This window comes from Castor canadensis, chromosome 11 (assembly GCF_047511655.1).
Source record: "Castor canadensis chromosome 11, mCasCan1.hap1v2, whole genome shotgun sequence".
NCBI lineage: Eukaryota > Metazoa > Chordata > Mammalia > Rodentia > Castoridae > Castor > Castor canadensis.
In genome coordinates this window covers 122,258,146-122,280,391 of record NC_133396.1, presented here as the reverse complement: position 1 = coordinate 122,280,391, position 22,246 = coordinate 122,258,146, and the positions used below count along the sequence as shown (strand labels likewise).

The following is a 22,246-nucleotide window of genomic DNA, read 5'->3' as shown; positions in this document are numbered from 1 at the left end:
TTGTCTGCAATGTACTTTGTCTTTGCTTCTAGTATTTACTTAGTGGTCCGACATTATTTTAATCTCTGAATCAGAATGTGTTTTACAATTGATGGTATATCACAGCTTAATTGGAAGTATTGTTTCTTAGTAGTACATAAAATATTGATGCATCTTACAATTCAGAACAGGCTATATTTAGTGAAATGTAGTTCTGTAACATTTGCAAATGCCCTTCTCTTGCTCCTGGCTTCTCTGATATTCAGATGTGCTGGTCTCCTGCCTTGCTGTGGCAAGGATCCTATACATGAGCTATATAAACTGGAATCCTGCAGGGCTCTGCTCTAGACCTCATGACTTCCTACCCTGCCCTCTTTCCTTGGGTGGAATTGGTTTCTCCTCTGGTTTCAAGTGTTGCCTGGATCATGTTGTTCCAAGATTTATAGCTTGAGCCTCAGTCTCTCTTCTGATCCAGAACCTCCCACTGAACACTTTCACTCCACTCAAACCCACAGATCTGAAGGTGAAACTGGTCTTCTGGGTAAACCTGCCCATCCTCCAGTGCCTGAACCCTTCCCTCTTGCTTCTTTCCAAATACAATAAATGACCAACTTTGATTGTTTTGTCTACTAAATATCTCTTAGATCTGCTTATTTTTCCCCACTTCTACAGCTGTGAACTCAGGTCAAGCTACTTTCATCTCTCAGCATCCTCCTTGTTAGTCTCCCTGCCTCTCATCTTGGCTCTCTGATCCACTTTCCAAGCAGCTGCTGGGATGATTTTTCTAAATACAAATGTAATTTTGTCCCTCTTTTGCTTTAAAATCATCACTGGGTACCACTGCCTTCAGTCTAAATTCCTTAACAAGGCTCAAGGCCTTGCTCACCTCATGATTTTAACTCCTGGAGAATGCCAAGGAGGCATTTGCTGGCCTGCTCAGAAATGCTCCTGTAATTTGCTGTAATTCAGCTTCACGTGAGGCTCAAAGTTTACAGGTAAATTTGAAAAGAAATGAAGATGATGCGTGTTAGAAATTACCCTATGATGCAAATGCTTTTGCTAAAAATATTAAAATTTTGCCCAAATATGGGAGTCCCCACTCTTCCTTGTGGGGACTATGCTGAGCATGACAAAGGCTGGTATTTCTAGCTAGTGGGGGCTCACAGGAAAATGGTTAAGTGGTTTAGAAACATCACGACAATTCTCCTTCTGTTCTTCACTAGTTACAATGAAATTAGCCAAATGTCTCTCCACCAAGCAAACAGATCACAAATATCCCTCTGAAAGCAGGTGAAAAATTTTCCAAGATCCCAACTGATGAGAACTGAAAATTAACTTTACTTTTTCCACTTCTGGTTATTCATAAAAGAATGTAAGTGCATCATAGAAAAAAAGATCAAATATATTGAAAAATAGAAAATAAAAATTGCTCTAAGGGTCACTATTCAGAAAACTAGTTAATATCTTGGTACATTTTCTCTCATTCAGTTTGTTATGATTTTTATTTAGCTGAGGTTATTATTTATTATATAAATATTTCTATATTACATATATATATTTATATATATATATTTCTATATTCTGATTTTCCCACATAAAATATTGGAAACATTTCATGTGTCAATAAAACTTCATGTCACTATCCTATTGAGTGCCTTGTTTGCTATCATTTATGATATGTCCATCCCTTTGCTTACACACTAAAGCTATTAGAGTTTTCTTTAGAAAGATCGATGATAATAGGTAAAACTTTCAATGTGTTCAGGGACTGCAAGCCAGTTTTTTTTAATTGCTTAAACAAAAACAGAATTAATAAAGATAACCTGGTCTCTACCCCCACCCTCTCCCAATCAGATAATGGGGGCATCACCCGATAGAAGTGCTTTGCGTTTTTGAAGTTCTAAATTATTCACGTTAAGGCCCCTTGCTAGGAGAGTAGATTTAATGTAACTGCTTCAGTTAATGGAACAGCCATAGGAATATTAATGCTTGATTGGAGGATGCAGAGAGACACTTAAGCATAGCCTCCCCCGCCCCGTAGTGTGAACAAACAATATTATTATATGGTGACTGGCTGTAACATTCACTCAACAATTTTATGCCCCCCCCCCAGTGGGGGGAAATGTGGAGAAATGAAGCACAATGTGGGCAGTGCAGAGAAGGACCCCATTTCTCCCCACCCCAGATAATAAAAATCACCCCATGAAAGATTTAACTTTTCCATTTCTAAAATAGAGATGGTTTACACAAAGCTGTTGTGGTTGCTTAAAACCTTTGCTACATCAGCCATTCCATCTACTGTCTGGCCAAGAACTGTTAGAGGTAGAGGTGGGATCATACATATAAAAATAGATTGGATCTATCTTTTCTGATTGAATCAGTAAATAGCAAAAAGAAATGCTGTTTAAGGCATCTTTTTGAACATTAAAAATCATTCTTTTCAATTCTATCCTAATAGCCAAAAGTATCTTGTGAGACTTGAAACAATGCTTTCTCAAGATTTTCTTGAAAAAAAATTTTCACTTTCATTTTGAAAATAGCATATGTTCTGTCAAAGACAATTTCAAATCCAGACAAACATAAAAAAAAAAACTAAAATCTCCTACCGCCTCACAGACAAGACATCCAGCATCACACCCTGGTGATGATGCCTGTGAGCTGTCTTCTATGCATGTTTTCTCCCACATAACTGGGGCCGTGTTGCATTAAAAATTGTATTTTACTTGTCATAAGAATTTCTAATATCATTTAAAATTCTTTGTGAGCATTTTGAATGGCTATATTCTCATTTCCATAAGAGTGCTTTGAAGTATTTGATCATTTACAGCAATATTCATTCATCAACTCTGTGTTCTTATTTTTCTTTTTTCTTTCCTACTTTGTATTCCTTCCTTGGAATGCTAAACTTCTGCCTTGAGCCCTGGCTTATTTCCCTGGTTCCAGACCCATCGTTCTAAGTAGTGCTAGACCCTTCTGTTGGATGTAACCAGAAGACATCACAAGTCCAGTGGAAATTTGTCATTTCTCTTGCATGGCCTCTTCCTCCCAATTTAACCTCCTATCGCCAATACCTCCATTTCCTCCTTCATCCAGTCAGCAGAATCACTTCCTTCTAGTTGCTCCTTATATCCTAGTATTTGTAGCCTTAGAAACTCTCCTTCATGATGGTTCATCCACATGTTCTCACTCCCTAACTAAATTTGGTAGATTTAGAAAATAAAAATATAGGCTATCTACTGACTGAATTTCAATAAATGAATAATTTCCTCGAAATCTTGTTCATTCAGGAATTGGGGGAAATTTATGCTAATTTTTTTTCATTGTTTTTATGAAATTCAAGTTTCACTGGCCAGCTTCTATTTTATTTGGGTGCCCCCCACACTTGGCTCCATTTTTTACTGCTTGCCCCTTAACACTCCTTATTTCTATCATAAGCCTTTGTTACCTAACAATCTTCCCATCTCTCTGTCCAATTCATTAATTTTTACAGATCACAGCTCTAATGGTATCATACTCTCCTCACCACTGTTATTGGTTTCCCACTACCTAATTCCTCATGCTGACACTTAGATTCATCCAGACTAGCCTCAATATGCCTCTCTGCCCCATAGCTTACCACTGCCCCACAGGTCTCTCAGCTCCAGTTCTAGTGCTGGTCTGTGGTTGTGCAATGCACCCCACATGTCTCTATTCCAGGCCTGGCCCATAACATTCTTTCCACATAGAAGGCCTTACCTTACCTGCCAAACATCATTCCATCTCCTCAGAGTATAGATTACTAGGAAGTCTACCCTACTCTTTGGTAGGTCTAAAACAGTTTAACATTAGCAACTTCATATGGTTTAAGCTAAGGTAATAAAGTGTCCTCTGCCTAGAGCATCCTGCCATACCACCTTCCCCATGTCCATCAACTCACTGCACTCCACAACAAATATCAAGTGGTGACTGCCTACAGCAATGTTTTCAAGGTGTAGACCTCTAACCACATGCATGGAATGCCATTCAGGGCTTTTTGGATCTGGAGACTCCAAGACTCTGTCCTAGAGCTGCAGGATGGAATCTATAAGGAGAGCTGGGGCTTGCTAGGCATTATGAACTTGCTTCTCATCTGAGCCCTGTGCCCACTGAAATGGAGAACCCCTGACCTCCAGGAAGGGGTGAGTTCCATTCACACTGGCCCCTAAACGTGCCCCCCACATTTCCACCCTAGTACCTTTAGAAGCTTCATTGTTCTTCCTGCTTTAAGACCCAGCCCATCAAACTCCTTCCTCAAGCTCAGTTCAACTTCTGTCTCCTCCATGAGCATGTCCCTCCCAGAAATCAATAGAAAGAAATACCTGTGTTACTCATTGTCACTAACCATGCATTTGTCTTTCCTAATTTGATGGAACATTTCTCCAGGACAAGGATTTTTTTCTTGTATCCCCAAAGAGACTAACAGCATGATATAGATGCTTCATTAATAACCACCCAAGATCAATGGGCCCAAACAAAGAAGCTAACTAAGAAAAGATAAAAGAGTACTTTCCAACTTAGTAACTGTGAGAAGGGAGTGTTCCATTAAACAAAAAATGTTTCCTTTGTGAACAAGCATTTATCTACACATTCAGGGAGAATATATATATATCATATATATATGATATGAATATATGATATAAATATATGATATATATATATCATAGTCCAATGATGATAGGACTACAATAGGACCTGTGCCAAATAAACCAGACCTGCCCATTGATCTTCCCCACAGTTGTTCCTTCCTAAATTCCCACCTCTTGGGCAGACTCTGACCCATCCAGAAATCAAGAAACGTCCCCTGTAGTTGAAATCTGTGCCTGGGACTATTCCAAAAAGCCATTGTAAACAACAGAATAAACCCATTTTCTCTCCTCTTCCATCTTCTTTCCTCCTCTTCTTTTTCTTCCTCTTCTTCCAGGTCTGTTAACTCCCCAGTCCCACAGGAAACCCTCCTCCTCCTCCTCCTCTCCCATACCCCAGTGGTTATCTCTCAGTGGATATCTCTGGACTCTGAATTTCCTTCTCCCTCTCTCTCTCTCTTCTATTATCTTATTCAGGGCCTCACCCTTTCTCCTGAGCCTCCCATCTAGTTCCCATGCTTTTGCATTGGTGGAACCCAAATCTTCATGCCACTCCCCTGTCTCAAACATCCTGAACCCCTCATCCCCATGAGGTAAAGTCCAGACCCTTACTCTTGACCACAGGGCTTTTCACAGCCCAGCCTCTGCCTGCCTTTCAGTTATACTCCATTTAGTAAATAGGTCCTGGTGCCTTCCATGTGCTGGGCCTGGTGCTCCATACCAGAGACATGAAACCCAAGGGACTGGCTCAGGAAAGAGAGAGGGGTAATACAACTTGGGGCAGTGTGATGAATGGACTTAGTAGACACCAGGAAACCTTTGGAGACTCTTAATTGGTTAGTGGTAACTTGTGCAAGGCTACAGTTACATCTTTACCTCCAGATCCAGGCCTCTTTCTACTACTTGATGCAAAACAAAGACTGCATCATTCTGTCTTGCCCAAAAGAATGAAAACAAACAAACAAAAAAAAGAAGACACAGGGATGATCCATGATTAAAATACACATTAAGTATTAAAATGCAAAACCTATAAAAGTTACTACAAGGACACTAAATCACAGTGAAATGAGATCATATAAATGCTGCACTTACAAGATAGAAACACAGGGAGGTACTTACATACATAAACATAGCCCCAGTGCTAGTGTATGACTCATCGATGTTGGTCAAGTAACGGAATACCAAGGTAACCATTTATATGCAGATGCTAATAGCACATTTGGCAGGGGAAAAACCAATGCCTATGTCACTTTATTCTAACATCTACAAAAGATTAGAGAAAATTATATTTTACATATCTAGGGAATAAAATGCACATGCCAAGAATCTAACTCTGAGAAGCCATTAAGAGATTTCTAAGAGACTGTCATGCAAAAATTAAGGCAGAGAGAAAGGAGACCATAAGAGATTCCCAGCATGTTCTTTATCCTCAGGGGACAGCATGGCTTTCAATCTAACAGAGATCTGTCTAGGTTTGTGGGACCATGTTTTTAAATCACAGGCTTTGGTCATGTCAAGAAACCAATTTCGTGAGTCATTTTACTCAATTTTTTTACATGAAAGAAAATAGAATCTATTACAAAATACCAGGTTGCATTTCCAATCACAAGAGAAGTACTTAACTTTGTATATTACTGTGTGCACATGTGTGTTATCAGTTAGCAATATAATAAACATTTTATATGGTAGGATGCTGTCACGAAAAGTCTAGAAGACTTACATTACAAAGGGTTCTATTTTTGATACATATTAAACACACTCAATTATGAGTACTGACCCTTTCCTCTTTTTCAGAGTCTGTGCTCAAATTAAACAGAGAGGGGGAGGAATATTAGCACTGGAAGGAGGAAGCAAATTAGTAGAATGTAAATGAGTGGACTGATAACAAGAGACCAGAAAGCAAAAGAATAAAACAGATGCGCTCTGACCTTTTTTCTAAAGCTTCCTTCTTCTAATGACTAAAGATTACTTCTATATTGTCCTTCCGCATTTGTGCACTGGATAAACAGTAGCTGCTTAATAAATGCTCCTCCAAGGAGCCCCTCCAAGCACCTGCATTCTCCTTGTGGTAACACTTTTCATTCAGTGGTGACTGTCTTAAAAAGACATTAAAAATGTCAATTCTCACTACTTGCAACAGCTCTTTGTAGCAGCTCTTTGAAGGCTGGGATCCTGTTTGGTCCACTGCTGCATCCCCACCTCTGTACAGTACCTGCTCAATAAGTTTTGGTTAGATTGAACTCAAGGGCATTCAAGGGCAATAAAAATCTAGTTCTAATACCCATTCAATGCTTGAGCCTTTTTGTAAGAACTGATTTCAGTTCATTGAGCAAAAGTTATTCTAATGAAAGGAAAACAATTACAATGAAACGCTAAGTTTAAATTTCCAGAGAGCAAATAACTTAAAATCTCTTATGCTTCTTTGCCCAAAAGACAGATTGACTTAAAGAACTTGTCACATCCTGTTATAGAATAAAGGCCTCCTAACAGGTTTTTTAAGAATATCACTTGGACATACTTTTTAGACCAATCTGGCTTTGGGGGAACATACAAGATGCTTTTTCTAGTCTGGACAGCTTGAGAACAACAAACACTTTGAATCTAAAGCTTCTGAGCTATTTCAGAGATCTACATTACTAATTAAAGCAAGCGTAGGGTGCCGAGGAGGGACTGAGGAAGAGGGCTGGATTTGGAGAGGCCATCATTCACAGTGAGTCAAGCCCTGATTGCTTCCCCCTAGAAGCCCAGGCAGAGGGGAAATGAGGAAGAGGTAGGAAGTAGTCTTTTGCCCTTCTCTTCTCTCTTCAACTCCATCATCCCTCCATGCCTGAGTAGCTGTGCAGGTGTTTAGGGTGGGTCACTAAGGATGAGTGTATGAGGTGGATGGTACTGGTCCCTAGGTGAGATTCCTTGGAAAGGCATATGGTAAATTGTCAAGGGGAAAATGGACGAAAATGCTCTATACCAAAATATTAAGTCAAATTCAAAGGATTGCTCACTAGTCGCTAGTTACTCTGCCAGGCAAATGTTCTGATAGCTATTCCAAAAAATTTTTTAAAAAGCTTCTTTATTAAGGACATCACTAAGTAGTAAACACAGAGATAAGACATTACTTCAGATACACTAAAGCAATGTCTTTACACTTCCTGTGTTTCGTTCCTTACGCACAGTCATATCTCACTTCTCTGTGATAGGGAGGCAAGGAGCAGAATCATTGGTCTGCAGAGTTCAGTGGATACCATGGTCCCTAGCAAACAGGTTCCACCTCCATCCCTCATCCAGCCTCTATCCCAGACTCCCTGTGACTGGCTGTCAGCATATGCTGAAGGAATATAAATCATCCTCAGGTTAGCCAAGCAAAATGGAATCAAGAGAGCAAGTTGGCTGGGGGCCAAAGGAACAAGAAGGAAGCTGCATTTCATCTAGTCCAAAGTTAAGCAGGAACAAAGTTCAGGTTTTAGGAAAAAATAACAGTCTTTGTCTCTACGTAATTCTAACGTGAGTATAAATCCCTTCCTGCCTCAGTTTCCTGAGAAATTACATCTCAAACATAAAACTCATGTCTGTAATATCTATCAGTGGTGACTGCAACACCAAGATCAGCACATTACACTACCATTAGGATTTCAGTATGGCAAAATGGATTGGAGCAGAGGTTTTAGAACCAGAGGGACTCCAGGATGTTGACTCCATGGAGCTTGTCAGCCACAAGGAAATTTCTTTATTTTTTTTTTTCATTTTTCTTTTATTATTCATATGTGCATACAAGGCTTGGTTCATTTCTCCCCCCTGCCCCCACCCCCTCCCTTACCACCCACTCTGCCCCCTCCCGCTCCCCCCCCAATACCCAGCAGAAACTATTTTGCCCTTATCTCTAATTTTGTTGTAGAGAGAGTATAAGCAATAATAGGAAGGAACAAGGGTTTTTGCTGGTTGAGATAAGGATAGCTATACAGGGCATTGACTCACATTGATTTCCTGTGCGTGGGTGTTACCTTCTAGGTTAATTCTTTTTGATCTAACCTTTTCTCTAGTTCCTGGTCCCCTTTTCCTATTGGCCTCAGTTGCTTTTAAGGTATCTGCTTTAGTTTCTCTGCGTTAAGGGCAACAAATGCTAGCTAGTTTTTTAGGTGTCTTACCTATCCTCACCCCTCCCTTGTGTGCTCTCGCTTTTATCATGTGCTCATAGTCCAATCCCCTTGTTGTGTTTGCCCTTGATCTAATGTCCACATATGAGGGAGAACATACGATTTTTGGTTTTTTGAGCCAGGCTAACCTCACTCAGAATGATGTTCTCCAATTCCATCCATTTACCAGCAAATGATAACATTTCGTTCTTCTTCATGGCTGCATAAAATTCCATTGTGTATAGATACCACATTTTCTTAATCCATTCGTCAGTGCTGGGGCATCTTGGCTGTTTCCATAACTTGGCTATTGTGAATAGTGCCGCAATAAACATGTGTGTGCAGGTGCCTCTGGAGTAACAGTCTTTTGGGTATATCCCCAAGAGTGGTATTGCTGGATCAAATGGTAGATCGATGTCTAGCTTTTTAAGTAGCCTCCAAATTTTTTTCCAGAGGGGTTATACTAGTCTACATTCCCACCAACAGTGTAAGAGGGTAGGGAAATTTCTTTAATCTCTCTGAACTTTAACTGTCTCATCTAAAAACTGGGAAAAATAGGGTTACTACACGGACTAAATGAGGATCTGTATATCAAAGGCTTATCACTGAGCCGATGCCCATAAATGATAGCTATGATGGTGATGCTTGCCCACTTAGAGAAACATACACAGGTAAAGAGCTGTCCTCTAGCCATCACAGGAAGTCAGATGACTTTCTCAAAAGCCACAGATGTTCAAAGTTTCAAATACCAACATGTCCGTCTATGTCCCTCCTCTTCTTCCCCACATTCTCTATTACTGTGTATGGTGTCCCAGCTTCCCTATTATCTAAATGAGAAATCCTACAATTCTCAACTCCTGCCCCCCCCTTCTCCCAGCAAATCCATCATTGGGTTCTGTTGATTCTGCTTCTTAAATATCTCAATTCCATCTGCTTCTCTTAATCTACCCACCATATTAGTCAGACCACCTCAACTTGTCCCTAAATGACACATCTCCAACATGATCTCCCTTCCCCTTCAATTCAATCTTCAAGCTGTAACAACTGTCATCGTACTAAAGTATAAATCTGATGGTGCCTCTTCTCTAACTTCAACTCATCAATAGCGCCCCCAAATAAAATCTAAGTCCCCTAGTGTAGCATGTAGAGCCTGCCATGACCCCCCTCCTTGGCCTCATCTCTCACCACTGCCCCTCTTGTTCTGTGTGCTCCTGCCACACCAAGTCACTCGCAGTTCACCACATGAGTCATGTCTGTGTCTCTGCAAGGACTTCAGAAGCAATCTCTGCTTGTTAGAATACTCTCCTACTTCCTTTCTTTCTCCATGAACACTCATACTCAATTTTTACGTTTCTGCTTAGATGTCTTTTCTTCCAGGAACCCTTCCCACTTGAAGACTAGGTTGGATGCCCCTTCTGTGTATCTGCTCATTTGTCCATTTCCCCTACTAAAGTGGGAGTCCCTTGAGGACATTTATCATTGAAAGACCCCAAGTGCCTTCAACAGCAACTGGCACAAAGCAGGCACTCAAATATTTGTCTTTAGATAGATAAATGTATGCTAGCAGTCGGCCCTGTCCTGGGGAGCATCTCTCATTGACAGTGGCAGTCTCTGAGCTGCTCAGGAGCTAAGCCAACCCTGGGTACCAGAAATCCATGCAGAAAGGGCAACACCTACCTAGGATGGCCACCACCTCGTCATCCTGGATCACCTCTAGGGAACCAGACACCACAAAGCAGAGGCTGTCGACACTCTCGCCTGCGTGGTAGATGAGGTCCCCCGGGGCGCAGTGCACAGTCTGGAACTCCATGGCTAGGGCCCGCAGGCAGCCATCGCTGGCCAGCCGGAAGGCGGGGTGCTCCTTAAACACCTTGCGGTTCAGGTGCACGCAGATGTCAGCTCTCATGTCCTTGGGGCAGATCTGCAGCACCTGGTGGGGAAAGGAAGCCACAATGTGAGGATCCACACGGGTGCTTCCAGCCCGTTTCCCTCAGCAGTGCAGGGGAAGAAGCAACACAAGCAAGGCTGGACTGCAATTCTTCTAGACCAGGTCCCTGGCCTGGTGGCACTTCCATTTTGTGGGAGAGACAGGCAGTGTCTAAAACAATGCGTGCTCAATGCTCAGGAAATGGGTCTGAGAGTCTGGGCTGGGAGTAGACCAGGTGTCTCAGCAGAGGAGACATTTAAGCTGATACCTGCACAATGTGTCAGAGTAAGCTATGTGAAAGAGGAACCTTCCAGAAGGATGGCAAACACAAGCATTCCAAGGAGCAGGTAAGGGGGAGGAGCTAAAGATGCAGTTCAGGGACAGTGCCACGCCTCAGCTAATTTTAGGTTGTGATGAACTGTGGGTTTCATTCTGCTGGTGGGGGGAACCTTGGGATGGTTTTTGAACAAGGGAATAAAATGAGATGACATATTTTTAGAGGAATGGTGCAGCCTCAGAGTGGGGCTAGAGATCCCTCACTGCAGGTGGCAAGAGAAGAGTCAGAGGTCAGGAATATTATACATTGAGGCCAGTCTGGGGAAAAAGTTAGCAAGACCCCCATCTCGACCAGTAAGCTGGGTATGGTGGTTTCTGTGATCCCGGCTATGCAGGAGGCCATAGGCAGAAGGATCATGATCTGAGACAGGCACTAGGCAAAAATGTGAAAAGTAACTAAATCAAAAAGAGGGATGGGGATATGTCTCAATTGGTAGAGCATCTGTCTATCAAGTGCACGGTCCTGAGTTCAAACTCTGTACTACCAAAAAACAAAAAGTGAAATTGGGGAATCCAGGTAGGTTGCACCTGAAGATGGGCAAGTGAGATGTGAGGGGAACTTTGGCTGGCTAGGCTGCTGGTAGTGGAACCAGTGAGGAGTGGACAGGTCAGATTATACTCATAAATAAATAAATGAAAGATTCAATTTCACGAATAGCAATTGCTCGAATTTAAAGGGTATAGCATGATACTTTGCTACATGTATGCATGTGATAATCAAATCAGGGCAATCAACATATTCATCCCTGTAAACATTTCTCATTTCATTGTTGAGAACAAAAGACTTGGGAGAAAGTTGTGCTGAAAACATTCAAAATACTCTCTTTTATCTATTTTGAAATACACAGTACATTTGGTTAATAGGTGCAAAATTAGGTAGATAGAAGGAATAGTTGGGAGCAATGGTGCATACCTGTAATAACGGCTACTTGGGAGGAGGAAATTAGGAGGATTGCAGTTTGAGGCCAGCAAGGGGGGGCTATCTAAACCAACAAGTCATGTGTGGTTGTACACACCTGCAATTCCAGCTATGTGGGAGGCATAGGTAGGAGGGTGGTACTCCAAGGTCAGCAATCCAAAAAGAATTAAAGCAAAAAAGGGATGGAGGTGTGGCTCCAATAATATAATGCCTGTCCAGCAAGTGCAAGGCCCTGAGTTCAAACCCCAATACTAAAGAAAAATAAAAGGAAGAAAGTTCTAGTGTTTTATAGGACAGTATGCTAAAGGATATATTTTGATTTTATAACTGACATGATCTGCTGATGGACTGAATAAGGGATTTTTAAAATACTTTCTGAGCACTCACTGTGTACAGGCATTGTTAGGCACTCCATTCCTTTATTTAATACCTATCTATTAAGCACCTTATCTTATGGCATGACAGCTCCGGGGATGTGGCAGTGAAAAAAAAATAAAGTGTCTACTCTTGTGCAATTTACTGACCAGTAGGGAGAGACAGACAATAAGAAAATAAATTTAGTAGTAAGTGCTAAGAAGAACAATTAAGGAGAAAAAATAAGAAAAGAGGGCTAAGGAAGTTGAGAAGGGATATGAGTTTACATTTTAAAAGATGCCTTAGCTCTCTCTGTCCTCACATATATGATGTTAGTGCTATTATTAGATTAGTTTACAGATGAGAAAACTGAGGCACAGAGATGCTTGCTAACTTTCCCAAAGTTGCACAACCAGGAAATAGCACAGCTGGGATCTCAAAGTAGGTAACTCAACCTAGAGCCCAGGGTATGTTCTGACCAGCTCCGTACCAGGCAGCCGCACAGAGCAGGTGGGTTGTACTTTGACTTGCAGCATTTTGAGAGCAAAATATGAACTGCAGGCCATGAGGGTCTCATCTAAAAAAAATGGAAGCTTCTCCAGCTTTTCTAGAGGAAGAGAAATTTCCCTTAACTAAATTTTTGTAAGAAATCATTACATTGACTCTTCCACAGCAAGTGTTAAACACCTCCAAGGGGACTTTTCTAGAGAAAGCTGGAGTGTTTCTAAAATAATAATTTCTTCCACTCGAGTCTGTGAACAACGTGGGGAGAATAAAACCAAATACGTTCAATGCACACTTTTCTTCGTGATGCTGGGAACTTTCCCTCCCTTGCTTTTTTACCATACCCAGGTCATTTTCCTCTGCATCTAGAACTCATCCAGGACTTTGGAAGTCCACCAGCTTCCTCCAGCTCAAATCACACCTTGCCCTTAATAGCTTTATTCAGCACCCCTCCCCCACCCCTGCCTGGTGCCCCTGTGCTCTGCATAGAGGTGCGGCAGTGGAAAGAAGTCTAATCGAAATGCCTGCTCCTTCCTCTCAAAGTGACTTAACTGCTCTGTGTTACAGTTTCTTCTATAAAACGCAGATGGCTAACATTGACTTGTGAAGGTGAAATGAAATTGCCAAATCTACCGAAACACTGCCTGGTCAGTGCCTGGCCCCACTAGGTGACTCAGTAAACCCATCTCCCCTTCTATGTGCCTCTGCATTCTTGCTTTGGGGTTGCAGGAAGCCCAGGTAGGTGAATACACTTTCCGGGAGTGGGGAAAGAGGGCTGACCAAGATCCTCAGACAGCCAAAGCCTGGGAAGAGTGCCTGCTAAGTATCTCAGGACAAACCAGATTCCCACAGAAGTGCAGACTTAATTCGGGTTTTCTTCTCTCTAAGCAGATCACCAGAGAGTGGGAGCTTGCACATGTCCCATCAAAACTGTGCCCAGTAGCTCGGCACCAAGATTAATTCTCCAGGTGAGTTCCCATGTAAATATTTGGTTTCCCGAGTTGGGCTCTGCTGGCGGAGGCTGGCAGTGAATGAGGCCTTGGCACGGAGGCAGTGTTTTATTCATGGCACCCATCCCAGAGCCCAGGAGAGCACTGTGCAAATCGGGGAGGGGATCTGGAGTGGAGGAATGACAGACTGCCAGGCCATAAGGCATTTCCATTACCCTTCTTGTCTACTGGCTTCACGCTGGGTGTGAGGAGGTGGGTTGGGGGTCCTCTAATCCTCTCTTTGAAGGAAGGTCTCAGCTCTTCCTGGGAAGCCTTCCTTACCTCAAGGCTCTGATAGATACCATCCTTCTATTCCTGGAGGGCCTCTAAGGCCAGAGAGATGTCACTATGGAAGCTCTGTACTCCCCACTCCCACCCAGGCTAGGCAACACAAGGTCAAAGTTAAGACAGAGGCTTTAGTATCAGGCAGTTCTGGATTCAGTTCTCTTCAGCGCTCATGGGTTGGGTGAACTTGAAACATTGCTTTTCTCCTCTTGTTAAGTTTTCATTTTTGAACTTGTGTGTGGACTTCTTGTGAAGATTCCATGAGTTGTTGAGTGGTGAGTAATTAATGCCTGTGAGTCCTTATCTTGTGGATTTATCAGAGCAGCAGCATAAGGTCATCAGAGGGAGGCTCTGTAGTCCAGAAGGTCATAACTGAAAGGGCCTTAGAGGTCATACAGTCTGGAAGGTCATCAAGTTGCCATGTGTTGGAGACATGGAAACTGAGGCTTAGACAGACATATGACAAGCTTAAGGCCACCAGCCAGTTACTGGTAAAACCAGAAGATCCCAGTTCTCCTTCTCCAACACTCAGGCCCTCAATCATCGCTGATGACTCTGACTTGGAAAGTAGGGGACAGGAGCCAGGCAGAGGCATGGGACCAGACACTGGCTCTCTTCCAGCAGCTTCCTGTCACATCCCCCAATAGGCTGGGCTCTGAAGTGAGTCACCATAGTTGAGTCCCTTGTCATTGCCTGCTCCATCTGTCAGGATCTGGGGCAAATCCCAGAGTCCTCCAGGAAAGTGAAATGGCAAGGTGGGTGAGGCAGGCCAAATGCTGACTGTGCTGTCTCTCATGGGCAACTGCCCTTCCAGTCAGGGAGGGTGGGAAAGGGCTTCTAGATACAAATGCATCTAATGCCTGGGAAAAAGAGCTCCAGGGCTGAGATCAAAGTTCCTTTCTGCTCCATCAGCTGCCAGGAACCCACAGAACCTACCGGCATTGTTGAGAGAGCAGAACAGGAACGACAGGGCAGCTGGGGCAAGTGGGTGCCAAAGCCAGGGACTGGTGCCCTGCCCATGAGGGAAATTAGAACGGGGCAAGTGGGTGCCAAAGCCAGGGACTGGTGCCCTGCCCATGGGGGAAATTAGAACTTCATTTGAACTCATCCTTGTTACTTCCAGTACATGCTTTAAATTTAAAGGGGAAGGGGCACCATAGGAAAAGAGTAAGTTTTGAAGTCAGAAAAAACTGGGTTCAAATCCTAGCTTTACCATTCTTCAAGGCCAGAGGCAGACAGCAAAATGAGTTGGGCCTCTTGTCTTCATCCCTTCAACAGAGATCACAGTCACACAAGGCATTGCCACAGGGCAGGCACACAGAAGAACCACCGCAAATATTTGTTCTTAATGGTAATTGGTGCCCTGGTGGTTTGTCAACAAAACAGTCAACAAAACCAAAGTGATGTTCCTTTAAAGCAGAGGATCAGTCAAATTTAATTCAATTTTTTTCTTATAAACTGGCAACTCTCAACTGTCTATTCTAATGGAGGAAGACAGGAACATGGTTGGCTGATTCCAAAGCCAGCTGAATTTGGATTTCACACAATGATGTTATCTTTCTGTTTTCCTAATCATAACAGTGAGAGGAACCTATATTCCCCAGGTACGAACAGATTGTCAAATAAAGGTGGAAAGTGGGATTGAAAGACTGAGAAGTAGAGAAAAGCTGAGGTGGGATTTTAATCTTTCCTTATAGAAAATATATAAAAGCAATTCATAAATGAATAATAGAAAGTACACTGCATCTTTTCTCTATTCTTTCCAATACCAAGTTTTCTGTACTTTACTAAAATGTATCTGGAAAAATACAACTGTTAGAGAACAGTAGGAATTTATCACACTCTCCTTTACAGGTGGGAAAACAGATGTCTAGAGAGGTACCTAACTGATACTCTGGTGACTAAGGCACAAGCCCTTGATTAGTGTTTCCAAGACATGGCTGATGAGTGAGGTCACCTGGACACTTGCTGGACCCCTATGTACCTCACCCTGAGCTCACGCACCACTGAGGTAGCGGCCAGGAATCTGCCTTCACTGACCACATCATGGGGCTCTTATCAGGACTGAGAGGAGAGTGAGATGAGAGAGGACATAACCCTGGGTGCATCATTTAAAGGGATGACAAAAACAGTCAGTGATCAAAAGAAATTATGTTTTACATCCATGTTTATTGTGGCACTATTCACAATAGCCAAGTTATGGAAACAGCCAAGATGCCCCAGCACTGACGAATGGATTAAGAAAATGTGGTATCTATACACAATGGAATTTTATGCAGCCATGAAGAAGAACGAAATGTTATCATTCGCTGGTAAATGGATGGAATTGGAGAACACCATTCTGAGTGAGGTTAGCCTGACCCAGAAGACCAAAAATCGTATGTTCTCCCTCATATGTGGACTTTAGATCAAGGGCAAACACAACAAGGGGATTGGACTTTGAGCACATGATAAAAGCGAGAGCACACAAGGAAGGGGTGAGGATAGGTAAGACACCTAAAAAATTAGCTAGCATTTGTTGCCCTTAACTCAGAGAAACTAAAGCAGACACCTTAAAAGCAACTGAGGCCAAGAGGAAAAGGGGAACAGGTACTAGAGAAAAGGTTAGATCAAAAAGAATTAACCTAGAAGGTAACACCCACACACAGGAAATCAATGTGAGTCAATGCCCTGTATAGCTATCCTTATCTCAACCAGCAAAAACCCTTGTTCCTTCCTATTATTGCTTATACGCTCTCTACAACAAAATTAGAAATAAGGGCAAAATAGTTTCTGCTGGGTATTGAGGGGGTGGGGAGAGGGAGGGGGCGGAGTGGGTGGTAAGGGAGGGGGTGGGGGCAGGGGGGAGAAATGAACCAAGCCTTGTATGCACATATGAATAATAAAAGAAAAATGAAAAAAAAAAGAAATTATGTTTTAATGGGATATATTTTTTAAAAAAATCAAAGTTCCTACAAAAAAATCTATGATGAATAAAATATCAACAGTTTGAATAATGTCAAGATCACTGACAATGTTGTATTATCTTAAAACCTAGGGCAAAAGGAAAAATCAGTAATACTAATCACCAAACCGACCTCTTTTTTTTTTTTTTTGGTGGGACTGAGATTTGAATACAGAGGTTTGTGCTTACAAAGCTACCACTTGAGCCACACCTTAGTTCATTTTGCTCTGGATATTTTAGAGACAGGGGTCTTGAGAACTATTTGCCTGGGTTGGCTTCCAGCCATAATCCTCCAGATCTCAGCCTCCCAAATAGCTAGGATTACAGGCATGAGCCGGCAGCACCAGGCTAATCACCTTCCTCTTGACATGGCCCTGATTCTTACCATTACCCAAATTTAGGGAATTCTATCCCAGTTAGACTTCTGTTTCCCCCCTTCTCCAGGAGACACAGTTTGCCTTTGATTTCTTAAACAATGTCTGTACCTGCTGGTCCTTCAGGAGGGCTGATCTGGAAGAAATTAAAACTTCTGGACACATGACCTGGGAATCCAACTCTACCCAGGCGAATTTTTAGCTCAGTTAGGTTTGAGAGCCTCAGTCATTCTAGGGAAAGCTGAAAGACCAGTGGCTTTCTTGAGATTCTCACACTCTTTACCTTCTCTGTGTCGATGCCTCTGGACATGGACCAGGTGGACACAATATAGTCCATGACTCGCTCACTCAGTCCTTTGGGCACCTGGTAGAGCTTCAGGAAGTCCCGAACACTGTTGAGCATCTCATGATACCTGTTGGTGTTGGCGTACATCTGTTGGAAAATGGTCGTCACATTCCCAAAGATGGTGGCATAGAGGAGTGCTAAAGGTCAGGAGGAAGAAACAAAGAGTGAGTGATCCCTGAACCAGTGTCCCAGACCCCTTCCTAATGCTGATTGCCCTAACCTTCTCAGAAGGACCTCACAGCTCAAGCCTTTGAGGGAGTGACCCCAAAGAAAGTCTCCTTACATCAAACCACTAGGACAAATGGGTGAGAAGGCCATACCAGGTTGGATGAGAGCTGGTGTGACCAAGGGCCAGAGCTCAGACACAAATAGCAGTGGTGGCAGGAGGTTAGAGGTACAGGAAGTTGTATTGATTCACTTTTTACTTACTTCTCATCACAAAAAACCTGAGCCATGTCTGAGGCCACCAGTCAAATGTGTGCCTTGTACTCCATACCAGTCCAAATCTAAACCTATAAGCGAATGGTCTTTATCAAGCCCTGCTAGTTGTCAAATACTCTGCTACTTGCAAGGGACAGGGTGGTAAATGAGATACTCAGTCCTGGTCTTCACAGGACAAACATGTAAAAGGAAGAACAGACTGTGAATTTGCAATCACAGAAATTAAATAATAGCAAGTCTGCAGAGGACATTAAAAGATGTGATAACCTTGTTTTGCACTTATTGTTAAATCCTTGTATTGTACTTATTGTTAATTCAGCAATCTGCTTCACTGTGATATGGGGAAAAATGCATGGTTTTGATATGGTAAAAATAAAATCAGACTCCCTGGGAGATGTAACAACTATGTAGGATCTTGAAGGAGGACCATTAGGTCATTACAAGACCTTTTGTTTTTTCTCTTAACTTCCAATTGCCTTTAAATGCTGAGCTCAAAAACCAACACTTCCAGAAAACCTTCCTCCAACACCCTCTCCCTCCATCTGTCACCATGAGAGTGACTGAATTACCAGGCGTATTTCTACAGCGTTCCTATTATACTACTCAATCACGTATGTGCTTTCTTGACCTGTTTACTAAGAGTATGAGTTTCTGCTTGAAGCCTGGACACATCTTTCCCTCATCATTGTGCTCCCGAGGATTTAACACTATTCCAGAACTTAACAAATGTTTGTTAAATTAGTGAATTTCACATGTTTTCGCTCTGGCTTTTTGAAACAAATAAGTTATTGGTATTCAATAAACTGCACATGTTTAAGGTACATAATTTGATCAATTGACAAATGTATTCATCCATAAGACCATCACCACAATCAAGATGGTAAATATATCAACCCCCCACCGAAATGCTTGATTATATCCCTTGATAACCCCTCCATCCTACCCTTGCCTGCTCTCCACCCTTCCACCCCCAGGCAACCACTGATCTCTTTTCTGACAGAATAGATTAGCTTGCATTTTCTAGTTTCATGTGCATGGATTCATGTAGTATGTACTCCTTTTTAAATCTACTTATATAATTCATATACCATAAAGTGCACCCGCTTAAAGTGTAAATTCAATGGTTTTTAGTATACTTCCAATCATCGCCAGAATCTACGTTTAGAATATTTTCATCCCACCCCCCAACACACCTATTATCTGGCATTCATCTTCTCCCAATTGCCTAGCCTTGGCAATTGCTAATTTACTTTCTGTTTCTACAGATTTACATATTCTGAACACCTCATATAAATTAAAATCATACAATATGTAGCCTTCGGTGACTGGCTTTTTCCACATTGTAGTATGTGTCAGTACTTCCCTTTATTTTTGAATAATATTCCATTTAATATTCCATTGTATGGGGTACAAGTCATTTGTCTACTCCATTTCATTTCTCACTTATCAGTTAATGAACATTTGGGGTTTTCTCCTTTGGGGGTTGTGATAAATAATGCTACTTTAAACATTCCTGCACAAATGTTTACGTGAACATGTTTTTATTCTTTTGAGTATGTACCGGGGAGTGAAGTTTCTGTGTCATATGGTAACTACGTTTAACATGTTGAGAAGCTTTTACAAAGTGGCTTCATGGTTTTTATATTCCTACAGTGGATGAGGGTCCAAGGTGCCCACATCCTTATCAACCCTTACTATCAGCTGTCTTTCTGATCGTCACCATCCTAGTGAGTGCGAACTCTTTGTGGTTTTGAATTTCCTTTCCGTAATGGCTGATGATGGTGAACGTCTTTTCATGTGCTCAGTGGACACTCGTGTATCTTCTTTGGAGAAATTTCTATCCAAGTGTTTGCCCATTTTTCAGTTGGGTTGTTTGCCTTTTTATTACTGAGTTGTGAGAATTCTTTATATACTCTGGATACAAACTCCATCACTTATGACTCAGGGATGCTCCTGGCTTGGCCTGCTTCTGGACATTCTGGAAAGTTAAGGGTCCTTAGGAGAGATATATCTAATTATTACTATTATTACACAATAATAGTAATATAATAATTATTATTATTGTATTAAAAGTTGATAATTCTCCTCTAATCTGCAAATGCTTTTTCACATCAGATAGGCTGCTTTCTTTCTTTACAATACCATTTGTAGAATGAAAGTTTTTAGTTTGATGTTATTCAATTTCTTTGGTATTCCTTTTTGAACAACTTCTTTCATTAGGCATAATTATCTTGCTTATGTTATATTCCTTACTTAATTTTTTTACTTAAATATTTGGAAATAATTAGAAATTCACAGGAAGTTGCAGAGAGATTCCAGGTATCCTTCACCTAGTTTTCCCCAGTAGTTACATCATACATAACTAAAGCATAGTATAAAAATCAAAAGATTGCCATTGCTGTAAAGTGTTTGTATACTTCTGTGTCCTTTTACCCCTGTGCAGATTAGTGAAACCAGCACTACATTCAAAACACAGAAGTATTCCATTCCATTGCCACAGAGCTCCTCATGCTACATCTTTATAGTCACACTCCCCCAGGAGTTTGACTCCAGGAACCCAAATAAAGCATTTCTCCTTTATTATAATGTCACTTTAGGAATGCTACATAAATGGAATCACATACTATATGGCCTTTTGGTACTGGCTTTTTCACTCAGTAAAACGCCCTTAGATCCATACAAGCATTGTATGTTTCAGTAGCTCCTTCCTTTTAGTTGGTAGCACCTATCCCTATACAGATGCACCACAATCATCTCTTTCAAATAATTTTATTTAGGCTTAGCAGACAGATTATGGAAAGAAAAAAACAAAAGAGAAGTGCATGGATCTAGAGGTAAGGGAAAGACTGAAGACACAAAGCCACCTGAAGTGAATTATAAACAAGCAAGGAAAGAGTGCTGCCAGCTCTGGAAAGGTTCCCGGGAGTGGTGATAAGCTGAACAGGAATCAGATTCAAAAGCAGAAGCAGCTCAAAGCCTGTATAAGGATATCATTTAAGCTTACAAATAACCTCATAAACAATCAGAGGTCAAAGCTCCTCCCTCCTCATGCAATCATGTCACTGAGCATGCTCAGTCAGTCCTCCTAGGTACAGGGAATCTGTTTCTAACTCAACAAGCCTGTTAGGCTGTCCTGCCCCAGCTGTTTTCTGATCCACAATGAATTGGGATCACTGGCAAAGAAGAGAAGTGTTTTTGTTGTTGCTCTTTGTTTGTTTGATTATAGAATGGCTTCCAGAAAACTAATTTAATCTCAACCTTAACAAAGTACTTATGTCAAATCAATAACATAGTAAGGATAGCTCTGTTGTTTGTAATCTGAGAACTAGACAGTAAGTCCAAGACACTGCTGGGCCGGTCAGATAGTCAAAGTAGTGATGCTACATCATCACTTCTGGCTCAGGGCTGCTCCTGCCTGAAGCATTCTGGAAGGTTAAGGGTCCTCAGGAACACCATATTCTATTATTATTGGTAGTGGTGATGGTGGTATCTTCCTCTTTCTTGGGTTATTTTTGGTTTTTTGGTAGAAGACATCCTCCAGTAACTTTATTGCTTGGGTAGGTGTAGAACTATGGATTGGCTATCATTCTCCCAGAATTTTGGAAAACATTTCTCTAGTCTATTGTTGGAAAGTAAAAAAATAAACCATTTATATCCTCATTCTTCACATTAAATCTGTTTTGTGTCTCTAGAAATCCTTTTTCCACAATGTTCTGACAACTCATAATGACATACATTTCACCATGGTTTCACTTTCATCCACTGTGCCGAGCTACAGCAAGCCCTTTCAACCTGAAATTTATGCCCTTGTTTTCAAGGGACTTTTCTTGGATTACTTATTTTGTGATTTCTTACCCTCCACCTCTTTATTCTCTTTTTTCAGGCCTCTTATTATACAGATATTGGACTTACGGATTAATCTAAAAATTGTTCTTTTTTTTTCATTCAAAAATTTCCAATTTTCTTTTTTTCTTTTTTTTTATTATTCATATGTGCATACAATCTCCCCCCTGCCACCACCCCCTCCCTTACCACGGACCCCACACGCCTCCCTCTCCCCCCTACCCCCTTAATACCCGGCAGAAACTATTTTGCCCTTATCTCTAATTTTGTTGTAGAG

General features: G+C 41.6%; 1 protein-coding gene across 5 annotated transcripts in view; it reads right to left on the bottom strand.

Moving 5' to 3' along the window:
- The window catches only part of Kcnh1 (potassium voltage-gated channel subfamily H member 1), a 328,710-nt gene that overhangs the window by 80,533 nt on the left and 225,931 nt on the right, over positions 1-22,246 (bottom strand). For all 5 annotated transcript variants that reach the window (XM_074048392.1, XM_074048393.1, XM_074048395.1 and 2 more), the window contains 2 exons: positions 17,623-17,822; positions 10,385-10,637 (listed from right to left, as the gene is read on the bottom strand). In XM_074048392.1, coding sequence (XP_073904493.1) covers positions 10,385-10,637; positions 17,623-17,822 — 453 coding nt within the window. The remainder of the gene's footprint in view (positions 1-10,384; positions 10,638-17,622; positions 17,823-22,246) is intronic.